Here is a 16,615-nt window from a genome sequence, read left to right on the forward strand (position 1 = left end):
AATAGACTAGATTGGTCATTTCAGTACTAGCTGCAGCTTGCTCATCTAGAGGGTTAAGAACAGCGTTGGCTAAGGTGAGCGGGACTCACGCCTGCCTTGGGCTTCACTGTTTCACCAAAACTGCCATCAGTGAGATGATCCCAGCAGCAGCAGCGCATCGCACCCCCGCTGGAGGACACCTAGTGGCCTAAGTTATGCTTGTCTTTTTTTTACAAAGACACCGTCTCTAATCTAGACAATACTTTTTTTTTTTAAAGATTTTATTTATTATGTATACAGTGCTCAAAGGCCAGAAGAGGGCACCAGATCTCATTACAGATGGTTGTGGGCCACCCTATTGTGCCTGGAAATTGAACTCAGGACCTTTGGAAGAACAGACAGTGCTCTTAGCCTCTGAGCCATCTCTCCAGCCTCTAGACAATACTTTTAATGTACAGAGTATGCAGTATTCACATGCATGTAGGTACATGCATATTCATGTCACCATTATGTACCTGGCAAGACCCACGCAGGCACATACATAATCATGTCACTGTATATGTACCTGGCAAGACCCACGCAGGCACATACATAATCATGTCACTGTATATGTACCTGGCAAGACCCACGCAGGCACATGCATATTCATGTCACCATATATGTACCTGGCAAGACACACGCAAGCACATGCATATTCATGTCACCATATATGTACCTGGCAAGGCACACGCAAGCACATGCATATTGATGTCACCATATATGTACCCGGCAAGACACACGCAAGCACATGCGTATTCATGTCACCATATATGTACCTGGCAAGACACACGCAAGCATATGCATATTCATGTCACCATATATGTACCTGGCAAGACATGCATATTCATGTTCACACATAAATCTCAACCTGCAAATTTAATAGGAATTGGATAATAATGCATGAGTGAAACAATATTTAGTAACTTTACTGAGTGTGTATAAGATACATTTATGACATTACCTAATGACAAACTATAAACAAAAGAGAAAAACTATGGGAGTAGGTTGGGGTCTTGAACAGTGGCTCACTAAGCTGGCCCTCTCTTAGCTGTTGTTTTACTGTCTAGTTTCCCAGTTATCAACATCAACTATAACCTGAAAGTACTAGATAGAAGACTCCAGCAGTAATTCATAAGTTTTGAGTTATGAACCATTCTGAACAGCACAATAAAAACCTCATACCCACTGCTCCTCCTTGTTCAGGGCATGAGTCAGCCCTTTTCCAGTGTAAGCACACTGTACACAGTTCATGAAGTTAGGCGTGAGCCTTGGAGCCTTGGGTGTGTCCCTCGTGGATCAGAGGGACACTGCTGTGCATTGTTGAAAAGCAAGGTCATAATAGCTGAGAAGAAAGTCTTACATTCGCTCTTATCCTGAAACCTATAAAAACTTGAATAAGAGAGCGAGCATCAGGGCAAAGTGGTGACCTGATGGCTTTGATTGTTGAACCGCTGCAAAGGTAGAGGGAAAACCGTCAGGGTGCAGGTGTGCAGGGCAGCCAGGGCCTGGCTTTGAGCAGCTGACTTTACCTGGTAAGAATGAATGACACACACAGTTTTCAAGTACTGGGAGCTGTCAGGTGTCACACCTGGGGTCTTTTATGTGGTAGTCAAGGACACCTAGTACACACGTCTGTGGAGCAGAGCTGGATCTGCTCAAGGCTTTGGTCTAAGTGATGAATTGAAAGAATCACAAAAGCTTAAAGGACCCACAGAGTCAGTCCAGTCCCTCTGTGGCCTTTCAGAAACAGCCCATTTCCCGGGCTGGTGGGAGGCTCTGAGTGAGGCCAGGATTGTGCACTCTGACTGGCCAACAGGACTCAGTAGAGGGTCAATTTAAGTCTTCCTCTTGCAGTCTTGTAACCAGAGCTTCTAACTTCTGGTCCATTCTCTGTCTGGGTGCATCAGTGTTGACTTAATCTCCAAACCCTTGGCCATGTGGCCATGCTGTACTCAATGAATCCACTAGAGGTCACTGTTGCTGAGGTCTAAATGTGTTGCTTCCTTTAGAATAAGTAGCAGCCTTTAGTGTTTGATGCAGTCTTTTGTCTTAAAATATGGGCATACATTGCACAAATTATTAATCTATTCAATTAAAAAATCTGACTGCAGTGAATTATGACATTCTTAATAGTCTAATATATGCATATAACTTGAAAACAGGTACTACGTGTCTAGTTATTTCCTAGCACTTCTGTGACATGCTGGCCACGTGCCTCGCTTGTCACTCGCTGTTCAGGGTGTTAGTTGTTTTAGTATCAGAAAACCTTTTCTTAGCCCTGGATCACAGTTCCTCGTTTGTAAAAGTAGAAGTTTGTGGTTTTATTAGATCTGTTCTTGTTTTTTGTCAGAATGAGACCAGGTAAACTTGAATTGTCTTGTTACAGGCTCCGATTTAAGAATTTAGACTAGTTGGGATGCTTTTGTTTATAAAAGTGAAGGCTGATGAAGGGCTGGGCCAGAGTTCTACACGAGAAGAAAAGCCAGAGGCATTTTACGTGTTTGAATCCTGGGACATCATGGTCTTACACCAATAGAAACAGAATATTAAATCTGACCCAAATTGATCTCTCATAAATTATTGTGAATACTAGCATATATTTATTAGATTATAAAATCCTCAAGCATTGTAGTATCATATTCATAACTTTGTGTAGAGGAATTTTAATTCAGAATGTGGCTCTTCTGGCAAGAGATCACATCTAAACACCTCCTAGGTGCGTGTGAGGTGGCTCGAACACAGACACGCCTTTAGTCCAGGACACAGAGACAAGCAGATCTGAGTTCCAGGCCAGCCTGCTATAGAGCAAGTTTCAGGAAAAGAAAAGCTTAGGTCCAGGTGTGGCGGTGCACGCCTTTAATCCCAGCACTCAGGAGACAGAGACAAGCAGATCTCTGAGTTCTGGTCAGGCAGTTCGGTTGAGTCAGTCAGCTGAGAGGCAGTGCAGTGGAGCTGAGATCATGGCAGCTCAGCTCATGGGATCCAGAGGCAGTTTTTACAGGGAGAGTTTTACAAACTGGACACAGGTGAAGACAGAACGAGCCAGAGAATGAGAAGGAGCCAGAAGATTAGAACAGATTGCTAGAGTTAGTTTGAGGCCAAGCAGAGCAGTCCAGTCAGAAGCTAAGAGAAGGCAGTTTGAACCAGTCAGCTTGGAGAGGAGTTTGAGCCAGAACAGCTGAGTTGAACCAGCCAGCCAGAGCTCAGAAAGAATTAGAAAGGGTGAGCTTATTCAGCAGTAAGTCTCTTAGGCTGAAAACATTCTAGGCCTAGGTTAGATTGTACAGAGGCCAGAAGCTTCCAGGACCAGGCTGAGGTTAGCAGGAGGCACTAAGCCTACCAAGGTGACAATTAAATCAAGCAAATTAAAGTTAGTCTTACAACCTGATGCCTCAATTAAGTTTGCTGTTTCTCTTACTGATGTATTAGGGTTAGGAAGAGTCATTAAGTATATGAAAAAATATCTAAAATTAAAATACACCCTTAAACACTGGGGAACAGTGCCTCCCACAGAGCATCTGCCAGAGGCAGACCGTGAGTTAGCGCTCTGTGGTTCACAATGTATGATGTGTCTCAAATTGTGACTTAGAAATTGCTTGCCCAGCTGGTGGCCACAAACAAACCATATACAGTTCTGACGATGATGTGGGTCATAGATTCCTGTATGGTTTTATAAATGCAGAGTTTGACAGAGCTTGGAAGATGAAATTTCTAGAATTATGTGCTAAATCTGTAAAGGAAGGACAAATGTTAAAAAGCAAATTTTGTTTTAAATATGAAATTTGGATAAGTGGTTAAGCTGAGAGGGCTAAGTGTGTCATGTGGCATAGAGTCAGGGACTTGTACATGTCAGTTCTCAGCAGTTTACATGCACCCTCTCAGCGCGGCGGAAGCCTCAGCAGAGCAGCAGCCTCTCCTGTGAGCAGAGCAAGAGGGTCTCAGAATGTCCGAGTGCACTTGAGTCCTACCTGTCTCAGGATCACTAGGCTGCCAGATGTGTTGATTCACATGGTACGCACATGTATGAACATATCTACATGATGTTTGGGGCATATATTATTTCTGTTTTGGATTCACTTGGCTAAAATTAAAGTTATCTAGAGCAAGGTGCGGCGGCGGCGGCATACACCTGTGGTGGCAGGAGGGTAAGGAACTAGAGACTGTACTCCACTACATTGTAAGCTCATGGATTAGTCACGTCTCTAAAAACCAAACTATAAAGGTAATTACATTAATCATCTAACATACTTCAGTGAAAATAAGATAAAGCACTTATGAACAGCCATTTTGAAAGCATTCTTTGAGAAGGGTAGTTGCTAGTTTTGTGTTTTTAATTTTGGTTCCAGAACTATCACCAGGGCAACATAACTCATGAAGAAGTTAGCATGAAAACAGCCTTTTTAACACAAAGAGAATTTTAACTTTACCCAAGTCAGGATAGAAAAGGCAGTGTATCCTGTTTCATTGTCTATTAAATGCCACGTAACAAAAATAAACCTCTTGTCAGTTGTAGTTTAGGTGCCGATGGACCAACCAAGGTATTATTTATCCCCTGAGTGTATCAGCTAGTACAAGGGTGATTGTGAGACTCTATAGAAAGCCAGAGGTTAGAAGAAAGGACAGTAGGATTTGTAAAGTATGTTTAGTCCCTACAAGAGGAACAAACCAAAAGTTTTGTCCTCAAGTTTGGTTGGGTTTTTTGTTTGTTTGTTTTTGTTGTCTTATTTTGGTTTGGTTTGGTTTGGGGGGGTGTTTTCCTCACACCAGAGGCAACAGAGGTGGAAAGACCGTAGAGTTTGAATGAGGCCTGCGTTCTGATATTGACTTACTGTTGGCTGTGCAGCCTCAGGTCAGCCACTTCCGGAGCCTCACTTCCTCCTTTACCCATAAAAACAGCTGGAAGTCGGAGATTAAAAGAAATAGTGCTCAGGCCACGAGGCAGTCTAGACAGAAGGCACTGCCAGCCGCAGCAGCGGCGGTAGCTGGACAGACGCCTGGATGTGCTGTCCATTCCTGGTTTGCCTGGCCTTGCTAGACGGGTTCCACCTCCCAGCTGAATCCTAGGCCCCTTTACACAATTTTAAAAACTTAGACCCTCGGGGCATACCCTGGAGTGGGGGTGGGGATTAGTTTACCTTAATTGAAGTGGGAGATCCGCCCACTGTAGCTATCACCTTCGCTGGGCTGTATGGGTGGAGAAGGCAGCCTGTGCTCTGCTCTGCTTCCTGGCTGGATGCAGTGGCCCAGGCTGCCTGGAGCGCTGCTTCTGAGCTGCCTACAGTGAAGTCTGGAACCAAGAGCCAGAATAAGCCCTTTCTCCCCTGAGTTGCACATTTGTCATAGCAATATGGAAAAAACAAGAACCTGTGCAGCACACAGTCCGTGCTTACTGTGTGCTGATGTCCTCAGAGACTGTCAGGCACAGCAGTGTGAGCCTGTGCTCCCGGCTGCCGAAGGCTAGGCAGCATCAGTGATGCCTCAAGTTGAAGACCCGCTTGATCCACATAGCGTGATCTCTTTTCAAAGAAAGGAACCCACAAAATGAAAGTCACACTAGCTTAGATTGTATTGATGGTATGACATGTTTGGTCTGCTTGTCCCTGGGCTCAGCTGTGTTTGGAGCATGCTCTTGCTTGGAACTTACTGCAGTCAGAGCTTCCCTCCCTCTCTGACACAGCTGTCACTCAACTGTGTGACCTGCCTCTGACCTCCGTCTCCCCCAGCTCTGGCCTTCCGGGCTGACAGACTGGCTCTTCTATATCTGCTTTCTCAGGCTGTCGTCGGCACTTACAGTGTGGCTCCCAAGGTCCAGTTGCCCTTTTTATTTTTTCCAGTACTTGGATTGCTGAATATTGCCGAGAATGTTGTGAAGACCATTAGCAGTTTAGGTAGAGCTTCCCTTTACTGTGGTCACCCAGTGCTCTGTAACTCAGGGGCGGGGACGTGGAGGTGCAGCAGTGTGCACGAGGGCACGTGGCTTGTGTGCAGAGGTTGGGGTGCATCATCTGGAGCCAGACATGCTAGCTCACGCCTGTATGCTGGCTCATGTCTGCATGCTAGCTCACGCCTGTATGCTGGCTCATGTCTGCATGCTGGCTCGCATCTGCATGCTGGCTCATGTCTGCATGCTGGCTCACATCTGCATGCTGGCTCATGTCTGCATGCTGGCTCACATCTGCATGCTGGCTCATGTCTGCATGCTGGCTCACATCTGTATGCTGGCTCATGTCTGCATGCTGGCTCATGTCTGCATGCTGGCTCACATCTGTATGCTGGCTCACATCTGTATGCTGGCTCACGTCTGCATGCTGGCTCACGTCTGCATGCTGGCTCACGTCTGCAAGCTGGCTCACGTCTGTATGCTGGCTCATGTCTGCATGCTGGCTCACATCTGTGTGCTGGCTCATGTCTGCATGCTGGCTCACATCTGTATGCTGGCTCATGTCTGCATGCTGGCTCACATCTGTATGCTGGCACCTGAAATGCTGAGGCAGGAGAAGCATACACTCAAGAACAGCCCGAGATACAGAAAGACTCTTGGCCAGCCGTGGTGGTGCACGCCTCTAATCCCAGCACTCGGGAGGCAGAGGCAGGCGGATCGCTGGGAGTTCGAGGCCAGCCTGGACTACAAAGCGAGTTCAGGACAGCCAACGCTACACAGAGAAATCCTGTCTCGAACCGCCCCCTCAAAAAAAGACTCTAATGTACATACATATATACATTAACCGCCACCCACCCAGGGGCATCTGGTGTCGGAGCTCATGTCTTCCGTGTCCCTTTGCCCGCAATCACGGCTTTACCACACTTCCTACTGGTTTGTTACTGCCTGCACGTTCAGGTCTCCTGCTGGCATCGCCTCTGGTGTGCCCACTGCTGTGCCCGCGCATGTGAGTGCACTGCCATCCCTGCCAGCACTGGCTCTTCCTGGCTTCTCATTTCTTTTTCCTCGTTGCAAACAGAGTGCTCTGCTCTGTTACTCGATTTTTGCCTTTCTCCTAGGCCTGACTTTATGATTTAGTCCATTCTTTCTTTTAGATTGGTTCCTTTCACTCTGCTAGTTTACCACCGTGGTAGTTATCGCTGATCTCAAAAGCCATTAAAGACAAGCAATGGGTGTAGATCCCAGGAGACAGAGGGTTGAAAGCAGAATGAGAGATCTGGAACTGAAAATGACGAGAGCAGATCTTCTTTATGTGTTGGGCTGCACTGTCTGCATGTGTCCTGTGTGCCGTGTGCATGTGCCATCTAGTCCAGAAGATCTCACCAGATTCCTTGAGACTGGTGTTACAGATGGCTGAGAGGCATCGTGTGGGTGCTGAGAATCGAACCCAGGTCCTCTCTCTGGAAGGGCAGCCAGTGCTCTTGTTCTGTTTTATTTGAGACACTGATTCTCTGTGTAGCCAGTGCTCTTGTTCTGTTTTGTTTGAGACACTGAATCTTTGTGTAGCCTTGGCTATCCCGCACTCACTTTGTAGATCAGGCTGGCCTCCAACTCACAGAGATCCACTTTCCTCTGCCTCCCGAGTGCTGGATAACAGGTGTGCACCACTGTGCCCAGCTGCAGCCAGTGCTCTTAACCTCAGAGCCATCTTTCCAGCCTGAACTCACTGGCCATCATGTTTGCCCTGCTTTGCATTTGCTTGCTTTTCTTTCTTTGAAACAGCCACCGTTGGCCTTGAACTTGCTCTTAAGTCAAAGATGATCTTGAACTTTTATTATTTGACACAACATTCTGAGGAGACAAAACACACGTCTGCTCATCCCAGATAGGGTCCCAGGACAGATCAAAGTGTGAACACCACCAAAGCCCAGCGTGGTGAGCCAGTGAGCTTTATCAGGGTTACTTACAGGAGCAGAAGTGCCTCAAAGATGGATGGAACCCAGAGCACTCTGCAGCGCCTGCAGCAGCTCGATTGGAGAGTGTCCTTCCAAGGGACTCAGTCTAAGCCTCTTCCGGGCAGCTGGGCCAGTCTCAGAGTCCTCTTTGCAGCTTGGTGTGTCTCGGAGAGATGCTCTGCAGTTTTTACTGCTTACTCTGGGGGCAGGACCTAGCAATCTGGTCACTCTCAGGGACTTCCTGGCTGTTTCGAGCTGTTGACCATCTGGTTTGAGGAGCTTCCCTGCAGGATAGAATGTTTCTCTCTCAGAGGAAAGTGCTACGCCACCACTTCTGATCCTCCTGCTCTGTCTCCTGAGTGTTGGATTATGGCATGCGCTGCCATACCTAGTCAGTGCAGTGGTGGGGATTGAACCCAGGGCTCTGCGTACTCTAGGCAGGTCTGCTAACTGAGCTACATCTCCAACCCTTTTTCAGCATTCATGATGGTCAAATGTGGCTTCTGACAGTGTATATCCAAATGGTTCGCAGAGTTAGGTTGAACTTACTTGATTGGTCCAAGGGCTGGAGAGGTGCCTTAGTGTTAGGTTGAACTTACTTGATTGGTCCAAGGGCTGGAGAGGTGCCTTAGTGGGCACCAGCACTTTGCAGCTCTTGCAGCAGATCCTGCGTCAGTTCCCGTAACGACGTGACAGCTCACGGCTCTCTGGAACTCCAGCTCCAGCTAATCTGACACCCTCTTCTGACATCTCTAGGCAGTGCGCATGCACGGGGCACAAATACTCATGCAAGCAAAACACAGTCTTAAAAAGCCAGGTCTGGTAGCACCTTGATCCAGCACTGGGCTATGAGTTCAAGGCCTTCATAGTGCAACATGGTTGCTGTCTCAGGAGCTGGGCTGGCCGGGTAAGAACTGCAGCGTAGGCCTGCCCTAAGGAGCAGGTAGATCAGTTAAGAACCCAACTTGAGCGTTTGTGAAGTAAAACATTTAGTTCTAGCATAATAGTAAAACATGATAGTTTTAGCAATAAACTAAATAGCCTGGTAACTGTATTCATTGGAGCTGACAGTGACTGGAACTTAGAGAAGGGGTGGTTTGCTTTTGCCCACATTTTAAGTATAAAACAAAAACTCCAATTGTAGGTTACAGTGCATGTATTTTACAGTACTTTGTCCTTTTTTTTTTTAATTAAGGAAGAAAAACCTCTTCATATGAATCACTCTTTTAATTATGTTTCCTGTGCAGTGCAGTTATAGTAGACTCTTGAACCTGTCAGCTGCCTTCAGTTTGCTCTTTCTGTGTTTTGTTCCAGGCCTCCTGATTTTCAGCTGCTGAAGAAAGGACAAAGGTTTGTTCGAGTCAGTTTCACTGACCTGAGGGGCCAGGTGGCTCGAGCACTGGATTTCCTGTGCTAGTGTGCCACAAAGAAGTGTGTGACATGTTCAGCGTTTTCTTTTGTGAGGGGAAGGTGATTTGTTTGATCTGTCTGATTTATTGTACAGCTGTCCCACTGAGCACATGTAATTGAACCTGTTGACGCAGACACAAACACAGCCCCCATCTCAGATACTGTTCTTTGTTGGAGAGGTTGTGCCCAGTACATTTGGAGAAAGGGTTTATGGTCTTATTTTATAGGTTTTTAAGATATTAATGTGTTAATTATTTGAAATAATATCTAAAGTGTTAATATAAAATGCAGGTTGTAGGTTTTTGGTTTTTCCTGATTCCACTTGTTAGATCTTCATAGTGTTTGCTCAACTGTAGCAATCTCTAGAAGTTTAAATATCTCGGTTGCTAATCACAGCCTTAGTCTGTGTGTTCAGCACACGTAAGAGACACTTGTTTATTGATGGACACCTTTATGGATTTAACCTAGTATCGAATATAATTCCCTTAAAACCTCAGGAGAAAAAAGTGAGATATGAAAGATTCTAACTCTTTTAAAGATTTCTTTCATTTTTCTATATGTATATAAGTGTTGCCTTGTGTATGTCTGTGCACTGGCCCAGGGAGGGCAGAGGACGGCACTGACGCCCTGGAACTAGAGTTATGGACAGTTGTGAGACACCTGGGTCCTCTGGAAAAACAGGTGGTGTTAACCACAGACATGCCCTTCCAGCCTGTATTCTGATTTTTTAAAGTTAAACTTTTTTTTCTTCTTATCCAAGTCACTTGCCTAACGATGTAGGTTAGATTTTAGTTTCAAAAACAAAAACAACTCTATGTGACCCTGAAAGTTTTGAAATTCTGACCATTTTCTGTGTTCGCACGGTGGCCTCGTCTTCAGCTCTTTGCTCCCTCAGCTCTGCCCTCGCACTTGCCACAGTGCTTCTAGACAGACGGGTCTTCCTGCGACAGGGTCAGGGCTCAGGGCTCAGGCATACCTGAGGTCTCCGCGTGACCTGGACGAGCTCCTGTTTTGTCTTCACTCCTTCAGAATTCTAAATCGAATTTAAGTTGAGTCTAAAAATGGAAAGATGCAGCCAGAGAACAGATGCTGTCTTATTGTTTGCATTTGTGAGTTTTCAGATTTGAGCTTCTCTCATTGACTGACGTGGATGTGCCAGTTTCTTTTTGTGTTGTTTTATTACATGGAATTTTCTGCGTAATGGTTACCCAGAACTAGAAGACGGTACTTTTTTTTTTAAAGCAGAGGTCAGAGTAGGATAGAGTCATTAGGTGTTACAGTGATTGTTTGCTGTACTGCTTTAAGAATTGCACAGTGTTAGGTAGAAGCAAAAGAACTCTGAGAAACAGGTGTGAGATACGGATAAACCAAAGCCTCTGAGACTTGTGTGCGAGAGGTGATAAGTCAGGCTGTGTCTAAGGAGCAGAAGCTTTTACTTTGGAGATTCTACAGTGTAAGTGACTGCCTTGTGGTCGTGGCTGTGATTGGCTTGCCTGTCCTTCCTTACACAGTGGCTGTTCTGGGGAAGTCATTCAGTTCTTCACTGAAGCCGTTTCAGCCGCAGATATCGAACCTACGTCGTCCAACTCTTGGAGTGACCGCACCAGTGATGACGAGCAAGGCTTTGTTTCTTCCCTTCTACCAGGAAACAGACCAGAGGCAGCAGATACGAGACCACAGCCACACACAGATGGCGGCACAGTGAGAAAGAAGGCTGCTCCGAGAGGGACCCCCAAGCACGGGGAGCAGCCGCTGGCAGAGGTCACTCAGCGGCTGGGTAATTGCAGGTTAGATAGTCAGGAGAAAGTGTCTGCTGATAAACTTCCTGCGAAGAAAGAAAATACTCAGATATCTTCCCCTGGCCCATTGTGTGAAAGATCAAACACTCCAGTAGTTTCTGAAAGTCAACACAGCGCGTTGGAAGTTACTCTCGTAGGCATAAGCAAGAAGAGTGCCCAGCACTTCAGGAGCAAATTTGCCAGATCCAGCCAAGGTTCCAGGTCAGCGTCTGGTTCGGTGCGGGTGTGCCCTGAAGTCGCAAAGGCAAACTTACTTCGAGTTCTAAAGGACACTTTGACTGAATGGAAGACAGAAGAAACACTCAGGTTTTTGTATGGCCAGGATCATGCCTCTGTGTGCCCGAAACCCTCTTCAGCCTTGGAGTCTGGCGAAGAACTTGATGAAGATGACCTTAGTTGTGACCCAGGTGGCCGTGGCACTGCCCTGAGCCGACCTCAGAACAACCTGGGGGAGACACTGCCCTTCAGCGGCTCAGACACAGCCATTAAGCCGTTGCCAAGTTATGAGAGCTTGAAAAAAGAAACCGAACTGCTGAATCTGAGGGTCAGGGAGTTCTACAGAGGGCGCAGCTTTTTAAATGAAGAAACTACCAAGTCGCAGGACCCAGGAGAGGTAAGTCTTCCGTGATGAGGTTTTTAGGCTGCTCACTTTGGGAGAACTCAGCAAAGCAGATCTGGGAGCGTGTCTCCTGCTTTGCAGTGTTTCTGCAGAGCCATTGCCTAGACAGGAGCTGTTTTTCTAGGTGATGTCTGCTTAGCATATCCATTTGAAATACTACAGATATGGCCGGGGAGGTGGCTCATGGGAGAAGGTGCGTGCTGCCTAAGCTTGAGGAGCTGAGGTTACTACCTGCCGCACACCCATTGTGTGCATCTATGGCACTGCCATGCAGGGGCGGAGGACACCTCCTACCGCTCACACCCACTGTGTGCATCTATGGCACTGCCATGCAGGGGCGGAGGACACCTCCTACCGCTCACACCCACTGTGTGCATCTAGGCACTGCCATGCAGGGGCGGAGGACACCTCCTACCGCTCACACCCACTGTGTGCATCTAGGCACTGCCATGCAGGGGCGGAGGACACCTCCTACCGCTCACACCCACTGTGTGCATCTAGGCACTGCCAGGCAGGGGCGGAGGACACCTACTGCTCACACCCACTGTGTGCATCTAGGCACTGCCAGGCAGGGGCGGAGGACACCTCCTACCGCTCACACCCACTGTGTGCATCTGCAGCACTGCCAGGCAGGGGCGGAGGACACCTCCTACCGCTCACACCCACTGTGTGCATCTAGGCACTGCCATGCAGGGGCGGAGGACACCTCCTACCGCTCACACCCACTGTGTGCATCTAGGCACTGCCATGCAGGGGCGGAGGACACCTCCTACCGCTCACACCCACTGTGTGCATCTAGGCACTGCCAGGCAGGGGCGGAGGACACCTACTGCTCACACCCACTGTGTGCATCTAGGCACTGCCATGCAGGGGCGAGCAGAGGCCAGCGGGTTTTAGGGCTCCCTGATCAGCCTGTCTAGAGAAACCTCTCCGAATTCAGTGAGAAACTATCCCTAAAAGCTAAGGTGGGGAACAGTGAGAGCAAAAGACATGCACCATTGATGTCTGGCCGCCATGTGCCTACATGTGCACACAGACACATGTGTAAACACCCACAAGCTCACAAGAGGAAGTGTCACAGATGAAAGCACAGTAAAGGCACCCGCTGGATGGAGCAGATACATGAATGTCCGCTTTGTCGTCTGTGAGCTTCTTACACGTCTTTGTCTCCGCTTCTCTGTGACGGGGACTTGTAGTAGCGCCCATCGACCGTTTGTTGAGAGCACATCACACACTGATAACTTGGTACACAGCCATTATTCATGCAGGCTGAGAGTGCGCTGACAGGAAGGCCAGGACGCTGCTCAAATGTGTCTGAGAATCGGATGGCACAAAGAGAGCAGTGGTAATGGTCTCATTCATACTGTGTACCTGTGTTACTAAGGTTTAGTGACACCACCCTAAGATTAAACGCACTTGGAGATTTGGAGAGGGGAAGTGGAGCTAGGAAAAATATACAGAAATGTCTTGGGTCTTTACAGAATTTTTACCTAACTGCACATCATATTTGAAATCTCAGCATTAATAGTAGACAACACCAAAAACTTACATTGAGCTAGAGAGCCGTTGGTCTCTCCCTGTGAGCTGCATAGCTTCCCTCACTCACCGCTGTCTGCCCTGAGAAGCTTAAAAAGAAAAGATGAGTGTCTGGAGCCCTGACTGTGCTGGAGGACATTTCACAGCTTTTTCACTGGCCTTCGATAGCGAGTGTATGGATAGTTGAGTGTTTGCACTGACGTCCCGTGACGTCACTGCCCAGACCAGGGGACTGCAGCACCAGTGTCGTCCCCGTCATCGCTCTTTCCAGGACCACAGTCCTGTGGCAGCAGAGGTTACGCTTGCAGGGTTGAGTACTCTGTGTTTGCTGTATGGTACTGTTTGGTTCCAGACGCTCGTGCTGTTGTGCGTTCCTGCAGTTCGTCCTTTCACTATGAGGAAGAGCTTCCGAGGCCCCAGCCTGTGTCCTGTGGGCCCTGAGCCCGCCTTTTGTATGACTTTCCCCTGAATAGGGACCAGCAGTCCAAGAGAAGCCTCCACCCAGGTCCGCTGTGGGAGGCTGAGCGTGCTAGGATCACTAACGTGCTGGGCAGCCACAGCTACAGCATGGAGAGTCCCCAGCACTGGGTGACGATTACTAAGGCAGCTCCCAACACCCCTCTTGCAAACCCCAGCACCAAGACCACACACAGCCAGGAGCAAGACGCAGGTGGTGGCTGGAATCCGTGTGGAAATGCTCACTGCCCCCTCCCCCTCGTCAGAGGCCCAGCTGCCACGCTGCTAGCCGCAGGCCCTGTGCTTCATGATAGACCCTGGTCCTAAGTCATCTGGGAGAGTGTGGCTCTGCTGTCCCACTGCCCAGTGAGTGGCTTTAAATGCTGTGTTGCTTGGTTCTGGAGCCTCTGTTGGTCCTTTCATACAGTTTCAGTCGTCTGCTACAGTTTGTAAATGTCATTTTTGTTTGTAGACGTTGAATGTTTCTGTATGGGCATTATACAGCACAGCTCTCCACAGCAATATACCTCCATTATCTGAACCCTGAGGGTTTGGGTTTGATGGGCTGTTGCTCTTGATTTTTGTTATATTGTCTTATTTTATTAAACATCAAACACTGTATATTAAAATGTTCAAACTGAGCTTACTGATGACGCCTGTAACCCCTGTTTGGAAGGCTGAGGCAGGCTCCTGTGTCTGAAGCCAGCCTGTTGCACATGGGAGGCATGAGATACTGCTGGCATCTTCTAGGATGGATCCGTTCCCCTCTCAAGACTGTCAGCAGCCCCACATCACCATGCCCTCACCTGGAGTTGAGCTAGCTTCCTGGGGCAGCAGTCCTCCGGAGTCCGACTTGCTCCTAGAGTGCTTTCCCTCCTGTCTTTCCTCCAGTTGGGAGCATCACCTATAACCCTCCTCTGTGGCGTGCAGTGGCCTGTAATTTCTGTAGAAAAACTACTCAGCTCCTCAGAATCTGAATTGCCTCTTTCAGGGTTATCCCAGGCTCTCTCCTGACCTCCAAGGTTATCCCAGGCTCCCTCCTGACCTCCAGGGTTAGCCCAGGCTCCCTCCTGACTGACCCTTTCCAGGGTCTCAGCCTGCGTCCCTCACTACCTTGCCAGCTCCATGCTACTTTCAAACAAACGTGAGATGGGTTTTGTTTTGTGTTTTAGTATGTTTGTGTGTTTTCCTTTCAACCGTCTCATTCCTAGTTTATTTTTATGATCTTATCTTTTTTGGAAATAGGACTTTGCCACAAGTTCTAGTAATGGTTGATGTTAATCCTTAAATGCACATTTATGCTGAGTTTAGCAGTTTACAGAAGAGGCAGCTACCTCAGAAGAGGGCAGATGGGCCAGGCAGGTTCCTCAGACTGATGATGACGTCAGCTGATGCCCAGGGTTGGATGTTCTAATTCTCAAGTCTTTTCTATTCTAGAAGAGTGAACTGTTCTATTTAATGTTATTGCTTTGCTTTTTTCTTTTTTTTTAAACAGTTTATTTTTCTGTTTGCTTTAGGGTGGTTTTCCACCTGATCCCAGTTTCCCACTGATTGATTCAAGTTCCCAGAACCAGATTAGAAAACGGATTGTTCTTGAAAAGTTGAGCAAAGTGTAAGTATGGATGTATCATTTTCGTTTTGTAAGAGGTTTATATTAACCCAACATTTTCATGAGTTTGCAATGTACAAATATTATCCTTGAATTCTGAACATTTTTAAATGATTTGAAAAGCTTTCATGAATTTCCTCACTTGAATTTTTTTCATTTTAAGATTGTATCTTTTCAGATATTTTTCAGTAATAGATGGCATAAGAATATCATAAGGAGGGAACTAAGATTGTAGAATAGAAAAACAAGCCACCCCAGGCCTTCCCAAGCCAGCAAAGGAAGAGAGAGACGTTAAAGCTGGCAGGGAGCTCTGCGCCATGGCAGTCACAGCCCCGGACACGCCTCGGTTTGCTACCTTCTATAGCCCATTTCCCAGTCTGGATATGAGTTTCATTCAGTTCAACTTGCACTTTGCCTTGAAGATGGTTCTTAAAATTAGCCCAGTCACCAATAACACTTACAATTGCTCTTTTTAAGCCGGGCATGGTCACTCACATCTATAACCCCAGGCAGGTGGATCTCTGTGAGTTCGAGGCCAGCCTGGTCTACATAGTGAGTCCAGGACAGCCAAGGCTACACAGAAAAACCCTATCTCAAAAAATACAAAACAACAGCAACAAAAATTGCTCTTTGTTTCTGTTTTTAAAAAAAAGTTGGCAAGTCTTTTTTACCAGGGTATAAGATCCAGTCTGCCCAGTACTCAGGAGGTAGAGGCGGGTGGATCGCTGTGAGTTCGAGGCTAGCCTGGTCTACAAACTGAGTCCAGAACAGTCAAAGCTACACAGAGAAACCCTGTCTCAAAAACCAAAAAGAAAGAAAAAAAGATCCATCCTAAACTTTTCAACCTGCATTTTCTTTTTTTTTAGCAAAAAAAAAAAAAAAAAAAAAAAAAAAGAACTGTGTTGGCCCCTGTTTAAGGAGTTGTGCATTAAGAGAAGTCGTAGTTTTTTAGTATTTTGAAAAAAAGGAAAAAACGTTTTCTGGAAGCATAGTATTTTTTAAGCAGCCAGGATTCAAAACATTATAGGTGACACAATGGAAGTACAACTGTTTTACTTTAAAATACGGATTTCTAAGCCACACTTGGAACTTTTTGATTAGTACTAGGATCTTAATTGATTGGTTCATTGATTTGGCTTGTGGTTTTGGAAATAGCGTCACTACGTGGCCCTGGTGTCCTGGCTTAAAGCTCACGATGTAGCCCATGCACAGGGGCACACCTGCTCCTGTCTCTGCGTCCAGAGTGCTGGCATGAGGGCCAGTGCCATGACGCCTGACACAGCAGTGCCTCTGTCATGAGGGCCAGTGCCACCACGCCTGACACAGCCGTGC

General features: G+C 47.1%; 1 protein-coding gene across 1 annotated transcript in view; it reads left to right on the top strand.

Moving 5' to 3' along the window:
• Positions 1-16,615, top strand: part of Rpap2 (RNA polymerase II associated protein 2) — a 58,656-nt gene that overhangs the window by 10,028 nt on the left and 32,013 nt on the right. The window contains exons 7-9 of the mRNA XM_051170297.1: positions 9,169-9,204; positions 10,776-11,676; positions 15,192-15,286. Coding sequence (XP_051026254.1) covers positions 9,169-9,204; positions 10,776-11,676; positions 15,192-15,286 — 1,032 coding nt within the window. The remainder of the gene's footprint in view (positions 1-9,168; positions 9,205-10,775; positions 11,677-15,191; positions 15,287-16,615) is intronic.

Source organism: Acomys russatus, chromosome 28 (assembly GCF_903995435.1).
Source record: "Acomys russatus chromosome 28, mAcoRus1.1, whole genome shotgun sequence".
NCBI classification, from domain to species: domain Eukaryota; kingdom Metazoa; phylum Chordata; class Mammalia; order Rodentia; family Muridae; genus Acomys; species Acomys russatus.